Source organism: Ceratotherium simum, chromosome 7 (assembly GCF_057802395.1).
Source record: "Ceratotherium simum simum isolate JZ-2026a chromosome 7, ASM5780239v1, whole genome shotgun sequence".
NCBI lineage: Eukaryota > Metazoa > Chordata > Mammalia > Perissodactyla > Rhinocerotidae > Ceratotherium > Ceratotherium simum.
In genome coordinates, this window is record NC_141906.1 from 38,651,253 (window position 1) to 38,668,666 (window position 17,414).

At 38.0% G+C, this 17,414-nt stretch overlaps 1 protein-coding gene across 1 annotated transcript in view; it reads left to right on the top strand.

Annotated features, from left to right (window-relative positions):
• ANKRD42 (ankyrin repeat domain 42) overlaps positions 1-14,234 on the top strand; it is a gene marked incomplete at its 5' end in the record, with an annotated part of 48,315 nt that extends 34,081 nt beyond the window's left edge. The window contains 3 exons of the mRNA XM_004434051.3: positions 594-720; positions 4,089-4,233; positions 11,856-14,234. Of these exons, the coding sequence (XP_004434108.3) occupies positions 594-720; positions 4,089-4,233; positions 11,856-11,945 (362 nt within the window). The remainder of the gene's footprint in view (positions 1-593; positions 721-4,088; positions 4,234-11,855) is intronic.
• Positions 14,235-17,414: the final 3,180 nt, after the last annotated feature.

The window sequence follows — 17,414 nt, forward strand, 5'->3', positions numbered from 1 at the left end:
AGGTGTTGCCAGATGTCCTTTGGGGGAGAAAATCGCTCTACACTGAGAACATCTACAAAGGATAGAAATATCATAGTTTTGATAGCTGGAGAATAGCTAAAAGGAGCTCTCAACACACTTACTTCTCTCAGTATCCTCCTGCATAGGTGTTACAACTGACTAATCATAAAATTGGGGGGATGGATTAGTTCTTCTTTCTTTTAAATGAATCAAGCATATTTCAGTTTTTCTAATTTTCTGACATACAGTAGATTATGAATGGTCCTATCATATACCACGAGTCGTAAAATACTGGTATTTTTCTTTAAACTTTCCTTAAACCTTCTTCTTCATAATATTAATAGTCATAACAATCTGATATATCCTCCAATAGCAGGAAAAGAATCCTCCATTTAGATATTTCATTGCTTGTTCATCGTAATATTCTGTTACTGATATTTATCATTCTATGTATGTGCCACCCTTCCATCATCCCCCTCCCCAAACCACACAGATACTGGCTCTAGAGGAAGAATATGCTCCAGGACAGCATCCTGTGAGCACATGAGCTGTTATCTGTCTAAACTAGATTCCTATTCAACTCTGTCTTGCAGTGAGAGCTTATAAGAAAATTGTAGAGTTGAGACACCTCCTGGAAATTGCTGAGAGCAACTATAAACACTTGGGAGGGATAACAGAAGAAGATCTAAAGCAGAAGAAAGAACAGCTTGAGTCTGAAAAGTAATGTACTCAAAACTTGAATGGTTTATTTTTACTTACCTCTCTAAATGCCATATGAGGGTTTGTTGACCAACAACTTGTTTTTTTATCCCCACCAGAGGGTGTAAGATTCCATCCTGTTTTCCTCCTAAGCCCCCAGATGGAGAAGGTTTAAGATATTTTTTTAATTGCGGTAAAATCCGCATAACATAAAATGTATCATCTTAACCATTTTTAAGTGTACAATTCAGTCGTGTTAACTACATTATGTTTTTGCACAATCTCCAGAACTTTTTTCACCTTGTTCATCTTGTGAAACTGAAACTCTATAAGGAGTTTCATCTTGTGAAACTGAAAATCTATAAGATTTTTTTTTGAGACCACAGTTAGAGTTTTTTAACCAACACAGTCTCTAACCATCCTCTATCAAATTGGACTGCTTACTCAGGACTCTGAGACCCAGTCCTGTGTTCGCTGACCATAGTACCCCATCAGAGAATGCTCTCATGTCTAGAGGCAGTGAGCAGTTGCATAGCTGCCCTCACCTTTTACTTCCTGCACCCTAAATTAGCTCTCTGCACATTTGGGACCTCTCTAATTAATTAATGGCTGCTGGAATAGAGGATGCCTAGCGCTTGTTTCCTTCCCCTGCCTCTCTGCCTGTCTATCTGCTTTCCAGAGTGAGCAGGGAACAAAAGGAGACAGGAGAGGAAACTTCTACTTTAATCAAATCATGGGTCTGTAAAGAGCAGTACACGTGGGTTCTCCGCTTTCTTTCTCTTTCCTTTGGTTAGATCTCTTTCCCTCATACTCTTAGAACCTCTTGTTTCCCTTTCCTCCACCCCCTTCTGAATCTAGCCTCAGAAAGAGGTCTGGTATATATATTCAGAGTAAAATCTAAATCTTTGATAAGGGTAAATGTGTTCTTCTTCCATGGATACTTGGGAATTTGAACAGAAGGCAAAGCCTTAAGGCGAAATACTCTTAGTGGGATTTTGCACACTAGGAACTTGTGGCAGACCCCCCGATTTTTTTTTTAATCGGGGGCCTTCTTGATATCTCACAAATCATATCATATAGGTAGCTGTCCACTGCCTCTATATTGATTAAAGTGATTTGAGATGTGAAATATTTTTAGTATTGGCCTTTTGCTTAAGAGCCTAGCTAAAAGTTCTTAGATCCCTTGTAGTCTAGAAGAGCACTTCACAGTAGAGCAATTATTTCCTAGATAATGAGCTTTAAATTTTGGTTTTCTTTGCTTCTGTTCTAAGGCAGATGACTATAGTACTGCCGCTGCTGCTTGAATTACTTCTGAGCACTACTGTATGCTAGGCACTAGATAAGCCTCTTATATACATTATCTCGTGCAGTCTTTACAGCTCCATGAGCTATTATCTACAGCTCCATGAGCTATTATCTCACTATGCAGATGAGGAAACCAAGACTTAATATAGAGGTTAAGTGACTTGCATAAAGTCGCAAAGGGAGGAGTAAGGGTGGAGCCAAGATTTGAAGCCTGAATCCATAGAATTCCAAACCTGTAATCTAAGATCATTATGATTTTACTAGTCCTTAATGGAATTTTTAACTCTAATGTTCACATTTCAGTGTGAAATGGTTATAGTATTGATGTAAATGATTTTGAGCAGAATTTTTTTTTAAAGATTGCATTAGCCTTTGTGCCAGAAAATAGTTTCATATCAGCTAAGACTATGGTGTTTCTTCTGAGTAAGCTTTAATTCTTCTCTAAAATTTGTTCCCCACTTTGTGTTGAGTGCATCTGAAGACATTTGTTTTTTTGGGCACAAACTCCTGATCTTAGATCTAATTGTAAAGAAAAACTGGATAAGTATTGGTTTGAAGTATGTCCTTTTGATGTTGTTGTTATCCATTAGTTAGATCACACTCACAACAAAACATGGTTGTATTACTCTGTCCTGGGGATGATTTTCCTTCTTATTTGCTGAATTTTAGGTTTCCACAATTGACATTCTTCTTCCTTAGCCCCAATCTTAACCCCACTCACTTTCATACTAGAGCTACTACTGTATACTCTTAGATTGTCCTCCTTGGAACCTGGTGTCCAACCCAGCATGCCTTGGGAATTCTCTTTCCCTCACCATCCAGCTATAAGGCAAACAAACAAACAAACAAACAAACAAACAAAACAAAGCCCTGGTTCAAGTCACAGCATCTCCTGTCTGAATTAATTTTAACATCTTCCTGATATGTCTCCCAGGTTCCTGTCCCTGCCCCCTAATCCCCTACCCCCATTCTCTGCGGTTTGTTCTCAACACAGCATCCAGAGTAATCATGTTAAAACCTAAGTCAGATAAATCTCACATGCTGTTGACTGAAAGAAGCCAGGCACACAAATATATATAATGTACAATTTCATTTACAAGCATAGGCAAAACTAATCTAACATGATAGGTATATATAGTCACCTATTCACTGCCTATGGGAAATGAGGATTGCCTGGGAAGGGCATGGGAAACTTTCTGAAGTGATGGAAATATTCTATATTTTGGTAGTGGTGGTGGATGCAAGGGTTTATACATTAATCAAAATTCAATGAATTGTTCACTTGATGTTTGTGTATTTCGCTCAAAGTAAATTTTACATCATTAAAACAAAAACAAAAACAAAACAAAAATCTAAGTCAGATCATGGCATTTCTCTGGTCAGACCCTCCATTGGCTTCCCATTTCACTCACAGTGAAACCTTGGGTCCTTGCTAGAGTAAAAGCTTGGGTCCTTGCTATGACTTATACGGTGCTACTTATCTTACCTTACCTCTCTGACCTACTACTCTCCCTTTTATACTTTAAACTATTCCAGCCACATTGGCCTCTGGTTTTCTTCCAATTCACTAGGCATACTCTACCTTAAGGCCTTTGCACTTGCTGTTCTCTCTGTCTGGAATGCTCTTCCCCCAGATGTCTACTTGATTATCTCTCTTATTTCCTTTAGGACTTTGCTCCAAAGTCTCCTTCTCAGTAAGGCCTTCCCTGGCCACTGTGTATGAAGTGTTAACCCTCTCCTCGACAATATTTTATATCAATCTTTCTTGCTTTATTTTTTTCTCCTTTACCATTTATCACCTGCTAATAAACCATTTGTTTACTTATTTATTTTCTTTACTGTCTGTCTTACTCCACTACTAAGGTAAGCCACATGATGGCAGATTTGACTTGTTTTGTTTACTATTGAATCCCTAGTATCTAGATCAGTGCTGGCTCATAGTAAATTCTCAATAGATATTTGTCGAATAAATGATTTCTTTGTTTTATTTGCCTTAAATACAATGCATGGATGCGTTTCACTATTACCAAAAATAATTGTTAGTTGATATTGGAGATTGACTGAAAACAATTTTTTTTGGATAGGACTATCAAAGAGCTTCAGGGCCAGCTGGAGTATGAACGACTACGCAGAGAAAAATTAGAATGTCAGCTGGATGAGTGTCGAGCAGAGGTGGATCAACTCAGGGAGACACTGGAAAAAATTCAGGTCCCCAACTTTGTGGCTGTGGTTAGTGTCCTTCTTAACACGTTTATCTTTCTCATGATATTCAAGAGTAGCTAAGAGTACAAACTTTGCCCTGGGGCTCTTTGGGTTTGAATCCTGGCTAAAACACTTTTTGGTTTGGACAAATTGTTTTACCTCTCTGTGCCTTAGTTGTAAACTGGGGATAATAGTTATACTTTCTGGAGTATTGTACAGATTAGAAGAGAAAAAAAATATATATATATATATTCTAATGTATATATAAGTATATAACTATATATAAATATAACTGTATATATAAAAATTTATATATATATACACACACATACATACATATATATCCATATATATATATTGGTTAGAACAGCAGCCTGGTTCATAAGTGTGCTTGTTATTATTGTGCCATATAAGGACAAAATATTTTTTTATAAGCAGAGTATCAATAAGAATTCTAAGAGAGCTAGTGAGTGTGTATATTTTAACATTCTAAATAGCCAAAATAAAGTGCTTTGAATGGAGCCACGTAAGAAAGCGTTAGCTCCTCAAAAGTGCGGTTTTAAGAGTAGACAGGAGCCAGCATGGAAGTTGTCATAGCATCCCTTTTTTTAGATTACTGAGTAATAAAAACTAACATTTGTAACACTTTACCTTTGCAAAATTCTTTCACATGTTATCTTACCATATGTCATTTGTTCTGCCCTCATTTAACATATGAGGAAACCAAGGCTCAGAGAGGTTAAGCAACTTGTCTAAATTCACACAGCTAATATGGTACGATCAGTATTCAGTCTCTAGTTTTTGACTCCGTAGCCTTAGCTCTTTTCATAATTCCAAGCTGGAATATTATGAATTTAGAATTCAGAATATAGCTTTAGAATATAGAAAAATGCTTAGAGTGACAAATAAAAAGGACAAATATGTAGAAGGAAGCTAGAAAGAAACTGATATGAGAAACAGATAAAAAGAACCAATGCAGAAAAGCAGGTGGAGTAGAGAAAATAGAGTGAAAGTGACAGCAAGAAACCCTGGTGGTTCTTGTACTTGAGGCCGTCTAGTCTCAGAGTGGAGCAGGCAGGAAGTGCACTGGGGAAACATTGACTCTCACTCTCTTCTGCGAGTGAAGACAGCCATGATGTGGCCTTGTGGACAGCTTGTGTGGCATAGTGTAGGGATTCAGGTACGTTTCATATTTTCCTTCCACAGGAAAATTTTGTCTTTAGTCATCTTGGGTGAGTTAACTGTTCCAGACCTGTTATCACCTCAAATCTGATCTATAATAAAAACTTCCTGGTTCCCTTTTATTTTGCACAAACTAATCATTAGTCTCTTTAATAACCACTTTTAGAATATTAAAATAATATATGTGCTTGTTGTAAAATGTTAAAAACAGGGCAGACGTTCCTTCCCACACCGAGTTTCACTCTCCAGAGGAAGCTACTATTAACGGTTTGGTATGTCATATTAGACAACATTCTATTCTCTACAAACACATATGTATATTTCTAGCATATACAAATGTAATCACTTTCTCTGGGTTTTGGTATCTCACCTGTGCTTAATTTTCCAAGGGACATAATTAAGTATAATAATCCATTCTCTTCATTTTTGCGGTACTCATCGTGTACCGCCTTTAGCCCCTGGGGAAACTTGAGTATAGAGAGGCCAGCCTGTGCAGCCTTTGTGATGTTGGCTAGAGGACACATACCTTTCATAAACTACCACTTACACTCCAAATCAGGAACTCTGCTGACTCCCACAGTCTCCTCAAAGGCAGGAACATATGTTGTTCTCCAGCTGCCTAGATCTTGTGGAGATCACCCAAGCTGCACACCTTCTTTTGAGTCATTCCGTATTGATTGTCTACTTAGAAAAATTTTTTTTTTTTTTTGTGAGGAAGATCAGCCCTGAGCTAACGTCCATGCTAATCCTCCTCTTTTTGCTGAGGAAGGCCGGCTCTGAGCTAACATCTATTGCCAATCCTCCTCCTTTTTTTTCCCCCAAAGCCCCAGTAGATAGTTGTATGTCATAGTTGCACATCCTTCTAGTTGCTGTATGGGGGACGCAGCCTCAGCATGGCCGGAGAAGTGGTGTGTCAGTGCGTGCCCGGGATCCGAACCTGGGCCGCCAGTAGCGGAGTGCGCGCACTTAACCGCTAAGCCACGGGGCTTGCCCCTGAACATTTTTGTTTTTTAGCTATTTAAAAATATGATTTTCTTGTCCAGAAGTGTCTGTCCTCAGGGTTGGTCTTTATTTCATACTCTCCAGCACATCCTCCCTCAAACCGTGCTCTCTACCAACAATGTGTAGGCTTTCAGGAGAGCCCTCTCCAAGGTCCTTGTACCCTGGGCCCATCGTTTTTTGCAGTCCTGCTTTCAATTATCCAATTTTAGTAAGTGAGCAAATGTCACTGACCTTTCATAGCAGCTGCACCCCTGGTGCTGCTTATTTTCTCTTCTGCAAAAGTTTCTGAGTCTCAATTTCGTCATCTGTAAGATGGGGATAAAAACCTACCTCACGGGATTGTATTGATGTTAAATGAAGTACTGTGTAGAAATCCTGAGGTATTTTCTGTGTAGTAATATTCGTAGTATTATATTCTCCCTTCCTTATGTCTTTTTCTCTTTTTTCCTTCCTTTCTTTCCATTTTCTATATTCGAGTTGAATAAACATAGTCAGTGGATAGAGAAGTCTATAGAGCCCTATGCTGAGAGTAGGAGGAGTTAGTTTGTTTTGGAGTGTAAATATATAGAGTATAAATAAAATGAACTTTTCATTCGGTGCTCATTTATATAGTTTCTTCTCAAGCTCTGACTAAATCTTTCTCCTGCCACCTTCTGGCCAGGACCTGTGATTGCATGCAACTTTTTCCCCTGTAAAAGAATCGGCACTAGTGTAATTTTTATCCAGAAAAAAAATTCTTAGTGTAATTTCTTAGGATAGTCTGACATATATAATGCACTTAAATTGTTTTTTGATAATAATAATAATAGTAATAACTGGTTTTGATAATAATCACTATTTTTATATGCTTTCTCACGTATTATCTCGTCTTAGCCTGCATTAACCTAGCTCACCAGACTTATTTCTTTTTCTCTTTTCCTATATGTAGGCTGTCTTCTCTGTACTTGCCCTACACTTTCCCACCACCTAGCCTTTGTTCGTTTTGTCCATGTAGCTTGAAGGCTCTCAGTTAACTCTGCCTCTCAAAATCCTACAAGAACCATCTCGGTTGTCAACCCTTTCGTAATCCCCTTGATCACATTATTATCTCTCCTTCTTTCACCAAGCACTTGGTACTGCTCTGAGGTCACCTCATCATTTGTATTATAATTTAGTTGGGCATTTACTTTACCTATAGTACCGCAAATTTAAGTTCCATGAGATCATCTAACTTATCTTAATAATGTCTTCGCATCATCAATAGCTATTGAGTACTTGTTTTGTGTTGGGCTCAGTGCTAAGAACTTTATATCTGGTAGGTGTTATCTTCATTTATAAATAAAGAACCAAATCTCAGAGAGAATAAAGAATTTGCCTTAAGTCACGTAGCTTGTTAGATGGGTAGCCATGATTTGAACCTAACTGCCTAGCCCCAAGTTGAGGCTTTTAACACTGCTTGTTACTGCCATTATAACCCCCTTGCCCTTCCTTCTCACTCACTGTGCTTGTAAGAAAATTTATTTTGAAAAATTGGTCTTTAAAAACATTTGATGATAACTCTTCAATAGAGTTAATTTATTTATAAAAATTTAAATATAAAGTTTATAGTAATTTTGATATAATGTTATTTATTGTGCAGTTGTACACTTATTAATTCAAACATTTATTTCAAGATGTGTCTTAAGTTTGAAGTTGAGGTAATAAAGCTTCTAAAAGATAACACAGTAGGATACCTCCTTGACCTTGGTGTAGGAAAAAAATTGATAGATTGGACTTCGTTAAAATACATGTTTAGTTCATCAGAGACAACGTTAGCAGATTGAAAAGGCAAGCCAAAGAGTAGGAAAATATATTGCCTTCCTTGTATCCAGAATGTATAAAGAACTTATACAAATCAATATAAGGAAGGCAGACAACCCAGTAAAAAACTGGGCAAGACTTGAATAGACACTTCACAAAAGAAGATATCCAAGTGACCAATAAACATATGGAAATGTACTCCAAATCATTAGTTATCAGAAATGTAAATTAAAACCCAAACATATATACCCCCAGAATGGCTAAAATATATATATACTTTATATATTACCACCAGAATGGCTAAAATTAAAATAAAATAAAACAGACATTACCAAGCGTTGGTGGGGATGTGGGGCAACTGTAACTTTTATATACCACTGATGGGAGTGTAAATTGGTTTAAGTACTTTGGGAAAATTGTTTGGCAGTATCTTTAAAGCTGAACATATACATACCTATAACTCATTAATTCCTAGTGGAATTAGTATATGTCTCTTAATGTACACAGAGGGGGACCAAAAGACATGTACAAGAATGTTCATATCAGCATTATTATAAATATCTTCCAAACTAGAAAGAACCCAAATATTCTATCAACAGTAAGAATAAATACATTTTGATATAATCTGTGAATTACTGCTCTACACATCACCATGGATCAATTTCACAAACATGATGCTGAGCAAAAGAAAACTATACAAAAGAGTACTGTGTGATTCCTAGCAGTCCAAAAATAGGTAAAATAAGTCAGTAGTGCCTGGGAGGAGGCAAATGGAGGCTTCTGGGATACAGGTAATGTTCAATTTCTTGATCTCTGTTGTGCTCACATTGGCTATGTTCACTTTGTAAAAATTTATCAAGCTGTACATTTTTTCCTGTGTGCTCTTTGGTATGTATATTATACTTAAATAAAAATGTTTACTTAAGAGATTTAAACTAGCTGGGAACTATAATAAATTCAGCAGAGATGTCTGTCCACAAATTTATGCAGCACTGAACTCCTCATAGCTTCCATCTCCAAAAGTAGTCTCAATCAGGAAGTCATTGTTCTAAAGCTAATGCTTGCTAATCAAGAATGGCCAAACTGGAACTGGTAATATTCTATGATTACTTCCATATTTAACTTACCCTTGTTTTCTGCCTGCAAGGGTATGGAACTGGGTTGGACTAGTCTCCATTGGGCCTCTCTCTGTCCTCTGACATTCTAAGCTATGGACCTGTAATGGTCCTTGGAACAATTTGAGGGCTTAAGTGAGCTTATTCAAGTTGAGGTATGTATGTATGAGGTATGTGTATATGATACATATACTGCCAAACAATTTTTCCAAAGTACTTATCCAAGTTGAGCTTTTAGTCTAGGGAAGTTCTAAAAGTTTGTGATATCTCTCTCTCTTTCTCTGGTTATACTGTTTTGATACTCTGTTAAGAAGAGTCTGTTCTACTAATCAAGAAGGTGGGATTTATCTCCTTTTATTTTCATATGCTTCCCAGAACTTCTGAGATTGCATGGAATTTTTTAAAACAAGAATTCCATATACCCAAGCAGTAATTTGTAGATACATAACCTCTGTCAACAGTTTTATCTGTAGTATTATTAATCTCTTCAACAAACCTGTAAATTCTTTCAGAATAAAAAATACTGGTTATATTTAAAATATATACATTTTCACACAGGAGTTGTTTAATTTTGTTGTTGCACTAGACTGAATTTACTGTTAGAACTGCTTTCGGTGCCTAAGCACCATGATTCATATATTCAATATCTCAATATTATGGTTCTCTTTTCTTGAGTTTTGGAGAAAACACATATTAGGAAGAAATATGTTTCTGGCTGTAATTTATGATTAAAAAAATGAGTAATCTTGGTGAAGAAGTTTCAAATGCAGAAACTTCTGGAATTTGAAAGTTTGGAACTTTCAGAGAACGCTCACTGGAGGCCTGTCGAGTGCCAAGCACGTATTTTCTTTTAAACTAGTTGTACAGTGAGGCTTGATTTGATAGAACGAGTTACATATTTGGTGTTAGTAGAGGCTTTGGTATTTAACCATTATTTCTAGAGTATTTGGAATCCTTAAAACCTCCTTTAGAAGTTAGCATACGTGAAAGGGAAAGGAAAATAAACATTACTGTTTCTGAAGGTCTTCTAAACTCTATTAAGCACTAGAAAATTGGCTACCTCTGACTAGTAGCTACCTCTCTTTTCCTACATTTTCTATGTTCTTTCTCTAATTCCATCTAGTTGGATGAGGTTAAAATTCTGCCCTACCTCAGTGTTTTTCTTTCATGGACATCTTTGCATCCATCTGCTAATGATCTTGAGGACCTCCTGGAACTTTGGGGACGAATTGAGCACATTCTTTTATATCTGCTACTCCACCACAGACTCCTGAGTGGGAACCGGATCTTGTTCCTTTTTGATACCTACAGTATAGTGTATACAGTACAGTTGTAGAAACTAAATGATTGAGCATACTTTTTGCTGGAAGACAGGATTAAGGAATGGTTATAATATGAACTTTTGGTGTCAGACAAAATTTAGATTTGAATCCTGTCATTTAATTACCTTTGTGACCTTGGAAGTCTTTGACTTCTGTTCCTGCATGTGTAAAATGTTGGTAATACTACCTACCTCACCTTGTTATATATGTAAAGTATGAAATACGGTGGTGCCAAATGCCAAGTCCTGTTAAAAGGTTTGTTGTTATTGGTTTTCAAATTAATTGGTAAGCTTTTTCAAAGGAAGAGATCTATAATACCCTATGTCCACTGGTGCCTTGCCACACTGTAAGGGAGGGCTACCAGATTCTCCATCTGTTCCTCTCTCAAGTTTGCAGCTGAGAGAGGGGGAAGGAACAGACACATGGTTCTGTTTTTCCAGGTGGTGTTGGGAGCTTACGTCCGTGTTCACACACTACTGTAAGAGTTAAGCTGACTGACCTCATTAGCAAAGGTGTGGGCAGGAACACCCTGGGGAATACTAACTCCAGCCCTGGGGACATGTGCCTTGTGCTGTTCTTGGAGCCCCTGCATTCAGATCTGTCCTGCCTCACTGAGTGCAGAGCATTTGTGACTGGAAGAATTATTCAAAGATGATTAACATCTAGTGAGCATCCACTGTGTCTCTAGCCCTCTCTTGCTCTTTCCCATAGCATTTATTAAGTGAATCTTCTGTGCCAGGTCCTGAGAATACCACAATGGATGAGAAATATTCAGAAACAGTGGGTGGCAGGGCAAAGTGGAAAATGAGACAAGAGCAGTAGAGGGATGTTGTGTGAACATGGATGAGGGAATGGAGGAGCCAGAAAATGTGATTGCTAGCACTATGGGCTTGCAAAGAACCCAGAGGATGACATACTAACGCTGTGCATTTCATTTAGCAGTGTGTTATGAAAAGTTAGTCTAAGAGAGAAGCAGAAACAATAAGATGTTCTCTTTTGGGGATATATTGGGTAGAGATAGTACTGGATGTTTCTCAATGTGCCTCCCAGTCTTATGAGTCAGTACAGTGTGATGCACGGGTAGTTCAGATTTAAGAACTTGTTTACACAAAATCCTGAAAGAAATTTAGTCCAGAGTTGAAAATATTAGTATATGGTTAAATTTTTGCTTTTGGAACAGATAATGTAGAAAGATGAAAATGTGTCTAGGACAGAAATATTGTTTGGCTTTCTTTTCCTTTGTTTATAGGAAGATGACTCTTCTTGTGAATCAAGCAAAGAGAAGAGGCGAGTGAAGAAAAAGATGTCTTCTGGGGGAGTTTTTGTGAGAAGGTACTAATCAGTGAAATAACTAAATAAACTTGCTTGGTTTTTATCTTTTATTTTTAAGTTGATATAAATGTAAATCTATATAAACTCTTCCCAGAATTATTCTGATATGCTATTACTCCAGTTCTGAAGGCAGAAATATAACATCAAAGGGATGTTAAAATTACATGACTCAGTTGTACTCCTCCTTCCAATATACTTTTTATATATTTATGTAGACAAGTCAAGACTTGAGATAGAGTAATTAATTTTGCAAATATTCACATGAACTTTAAAGTATAATATGTTACAGTCTAGTAATCAAAATAAATCCAGTTCTAGATATTAAAATTACTGAAAATTCTCTTATGGCTTCAGAATAGAATTATAATATTTCTTTTACTTTCTAGAGATTACTACTGCTAGTATAGATATGATTTTTTTTTTTAACTTTTCAAGAAACTTGACTTTTAAAAAGCATCTGGACTTGGGAGAAAATGCACCATAAGACCAGTAAGTTCTAGAAAAGGACAGCTTTATAATAACAACCCAATATCTCAGGAAAGTTTTGCAAAAAATGAAAATCAGCGCTTGTAAAAGGAAAAGAAAAAAACATATTGTGTGCTTGCTAAGAATATTCATGTAATAATCTGCTTTAGAATTCAACCATTGTTCTGTCTCGCAAGCTTTATAAGAAAGGAATACAGAGATGAGGCAGATTGGACAGGATAAAAAAACACATGGCTTTATTATTCTTTCTCATCTTTTTTCCCCTTGATTTTGCTGACCAAAACACAGCCATGGTATTTCATTTCAGGTCTGACTTCAATTCCCTCACTTTTCCTATCCCATGCCCCCTTCTTTGACCTAGCAAAGATTTGTGACTCTCTTGGGGCAATTATCTAGATCTTGCCTGCCCCTGAAGATCTGATTGCTAGCTTTTGGTTTCACTGGCAGCACCCTTCTCATCATACACCAGACTGCCCACCCTCTAGGCCCTGGCATGTGCCTTATATGGATGCTAAAGGCCATTTTGACTCAGTATCATCAGGACCAGTTTGCCCTGACATGAGTGCATTTGATTGCTTAAGACCAGTTCAGGCTGGTCAAGGAGTTGTAAGCAAGTGTTAAAAAATGGCTTACCTATCTTTTTGATAACCTTTGTAGTCATTATTGTTAGTTTCTCTATGGTTTCCAATAGGCTTTCAATCTGTAGTAATAATAATTGTCAACATTTATGGGGCACTTACTACGTGTGAGGTCTATGCCAAGTCTTTTACACGTATTCTGTCTTAATTCTCACAACAGCTGTATGATAGATATATTTTAAAGATGGAGATTAAGTAATTCGCCCAGAATCACACAGCAATGTGGAGCCAGGATTCTAACCTTAGCAGAGAAAGTTCAGAGTCTGTATTCTTCTTAACCGCTATTGGAATTCACAAATCCAACATTTCCCTCACCTTCTTGGACTACACATAGCCTCACTTCTTCCTTCTAGCCTGGTGACCCTAAAGTTAATCTTAACCCTGGAATTTGTTTGTTATACTTGTTCCAGTTTTCTCAAGGCCACGTCTCTAGTTTCTGTCTGTACCAGTGAGGAAGGAAATACCAGAAGAGTGTTGTAATAGAAGCATGCACCTGTGGCAGAGGTTCCCTGGTTGTCCCCAAATATCTGTTCTCCCCTTTTTCCATAGTATTAGATTTACCTGGGCTTCTGGCTGCTTAGGATAAGTACTTACTTTCCAGCCTCCTTTAAAGCTAAGATACCAAGTTGTGGCCAATAGAGTATGAGCAAAAATGATGTGTATAACCTTAGGATCATGCCCCTAAAGGGAAAGGGCTTGCCCACCTCTTGCCCCTGTGGGGGATCAGAATTGGCCACCCCAAAATGTGTCTCTTTGGCATGACGATTATTTTGGGTTGGTTACTTTTAAGAAACCACGGACAAGGGAGAAGCTCTGAAAAATAGAAGTTACCCTTTGTAAGGGACATTTACGTTTGTGAGGGAAATCTCCATTTATAAAGGTATCTCCCTGTCTGTACCAGGAAGAAGGGAGGATGACCTTATCTCTAGAAACTCTTATCAGTGTGGAAGGCAAAGACTTAAATCTGCATAATAACCTTACTCTTGTTTACTGTGCTTTTCTGGTACTCTCCCATAACTGACTCCCCCTACCCCCAACATCCTCCTTTGTCTTTAGCTGAAGATCGTATTTAAGATGTCAACCTTGGCCATTTTGGCGAGTTACACGTTTTTCCTGGGTTTCCCCCATGTGTACATACATGTTATTAAACTTGTTTGATTTTTCTCCTGTTATTCTGTCTCATGTCAATTTAATTCCTAGCCCAGCCATAAGGACCCAGAGGGTAGAGGATTTGTCTTCCTCCCCTACACCCCTTCTTCTGGAATGTAGATGTGATGGTGAGTCATTGGACCTTGTGAATGAGGGCAATACCAGGGATGGTAGAGCAATAAGATAAGTAGGAGCCTACGCTCTGACACCATGGAGCTGATATATTAGCCCTGGAATGCTTACACTTGGACTGTAGGTGAGAGAAATAAGCCTCTATATTATTTAAGTCACTGTTATTTTGGATTTTATTATAGCAGCTAAATCTAATTGTAATACAACCCCCAAATTATGTGTATTTAATTATAAATCACGTATATGTATTATTGTCATGTTATATGTAGTCTATTCCAGCACTAACAACCAATTCTTTAATTTTTCTGGACACCAATTGGGTGTTCAACAATTCACTTCTGATGCTAACTACCCAGAGTTAGCGTCAGACTCCACAGGTTAAGGGCTCAGTCTTACAAAACTGCCCCCTCTTCAGATACCATTCACAAGTTCCAGGTTGTCACTGGTACTTCTGATTGATTGACTATATTTAGAGGTTCCTAAACCCCCTCCTCAAGTTCAATAATTTGCTGGAATGACTCACAGAACTCAGGAAAACACTTTACATACTATTACCAGTTTATTAGAAAGACTACATCTCAGGAACAGCCAAATGGAAGAGATGCATAGGGCAAGGTATGGGGTGAGAGAGCTTCCATGCCCTCTCTGGGTGTGCCACCCTCCTAGCACCTCGATGTGTTCACCGGGTTGGCCATTGGTGATTGAACTCAACCTCCAGCTCCTCTCCTTTCCTCTCCCCTCCCTGGAGGTTGATGTGGTGGGTCGGGGAGGCTGAAGTCATGCCTTGGTCTTTCTGGCAACCAGTCCCTATTCTGAAGCTATGTAGGAGCTCCCAGCCACCAGTCATCTCAGCATACAAAAGACACTCTGAGATTCCAAGGCTTTTAGGAACTGTGTGCCAGGAAAACAAAAGCAGCTCCTAATCACCCCTTATCACTCAGGAAATTACAAGGGTTTTAGAAGCTCTGTGCCAGGAACTGGGAACAAAGGCCAAATATATATTTATTATGACACATTATGTCAATGAAACACAAAAATAGAAGTGAGGATGTTAAAAAGAGACATAAGTAGAAATTCTGATTTTTTTCCCCATGCCTCAGTAGATTGTTTATTCATCTCTTGAAGTAGAGGACTCAACTTGGAGATTATTAAGGTGTCGAGTAAGAGCATGAGATTTGGAGTTAAAGTCTATGTGACTTACCTGCTGTGTGACCTTGGCATGTCGCTTCACTTCACTTAGTTTGTTTCTTGAGCTGTAAAGTAAGCATAATACCACCTGCCTAAGAGGATTGCTGTGAAAAATAGGTGAGTTGATATATATTTTTTAGCATATTCACTGTTGTATAGTCAATAGTAGCTATTCTACAAAAGACAATCACTAATTTCAGTGTTGGTGACCATGGCCTTTTCCACTGCCTCATTTTTCTCTTTTTTTTTTTTTTTTTTTAAAGATTTTATTTATTTATTTTCCCCCCAAAGCCCCAGTAGATAGTTGTATGTCACAGGTGCACATCCTTCTAGTTGCTGTATGTGGGACGCGGCCTCAGCACGGCCGGAGAAGCGGTGCGCCGGTGCACGCCCGGGATCCGAACCCGGCCCGCCAGCAGCAGAGCGCGCGCACTTAACCGCTAAGCCACGGGGCCGGCCCTCATTTTTCTCTTTATGTTAAAAATATTTAAAACTTTAAAACTTAAACTTGCATATCTGAATTCTTAAAGATTGACAAAATGGGCATTATAAGCTTTGAACTGTTTTTCAAATACGGTGAAGGGTTTTTTACTGACTCTTGACTAGTCCTTACATAATCTTGCCTGGTCTACTTTGTTACCAAGCAGTATGAATGGGCAAGTTAGGATCTAATGTATGGCCATAAACAAAGCGAAGGTGGCTGATCCTCTTGGAGTCTTCTTACAGACTTACAGAAAACACCCAAAAGGTTTAGTGTTCTCAGAAACCCAGTATAAATGAGACAGCACACCCATAATAAAATATTTAAAAGATTAAAAAGTTTGGATTAAGGTCAGTTGAGATCTGTCATATCATTTATTCCACAGGCATTTAACAAGTACCTCATATATGCCTAGAGGCCTCCTGAAAACTCAACAGTTTAGTATAAGAACCAGACATATACAACAGTAGCTATTTTATAGTGGGGTACAAGTGCTGGAATAGAGGTGTAGTTTTGAGGCACATGGGAACACAATCCTCTCATCTTTCTTCATTTCAGATATTTCCACCCCCTAAACAAAATCTGTCTAAATTCCAAAACTACCACCAAAATGAAGTTTCCATGGAAAAGATATAGGATCTAGAAGTAATGGAAATAGGGTATGGTGTATATGTTACTTCTATTCTTCCATTATTGGATGCAAAGCACTTCACTTGCTAAATCCCTAAAGACTGAACACAAAATCTATTTTATCATTAATGGCTATGAACTGGGAATATGCATCTTTATTTGTTGAGGTTTGAAGAGATCTAATACATGGCACCCCTCCTTCCCATCTGGGTTGTGAACCTAATTGAAATGAAGAACAAATGAACTACTATAGAGGCCTAAATAGTACCTTTATTTACTGATAAAACTGATATTGGAGAATATGGTTTATATCTTCATTCCAGTAAGTTTCCTATCACTGAAACCTAGAATTGGACAGACTAACTCACTCTGTCCCAAGCATCACTGTACTGGCAGGCCTCACCCTAGAGGCTGAGCCTGATCCCACAAAAGGAGAACAGAATGAATGCTCTCTGTAGACAGGCTGGTCTCAAACAGGAGTAGGGAGGAAGTGGCTGGGCTACTTGGGCCTTGTTTCTCCTTTCATTTCACTTGGGGCAGGGTGGATGAGGGGAGGAAGAGTGATGACAATAATGTTATGCTACTAGAGCTTCCTTCACATGGAGGAAAGAAGTATTCCCTCTCAACATTTTAGCATATTTTAAATTGTAACAAACCAACAATTACTTATTTGTTTACTCTCTGTCTTCACTGAGATCGTAAGTTCTATGAGAACAACCATGTTCACCTCTGCGCACATGGGGACAAGCATGTTTTCTGGCATGTAGCACAC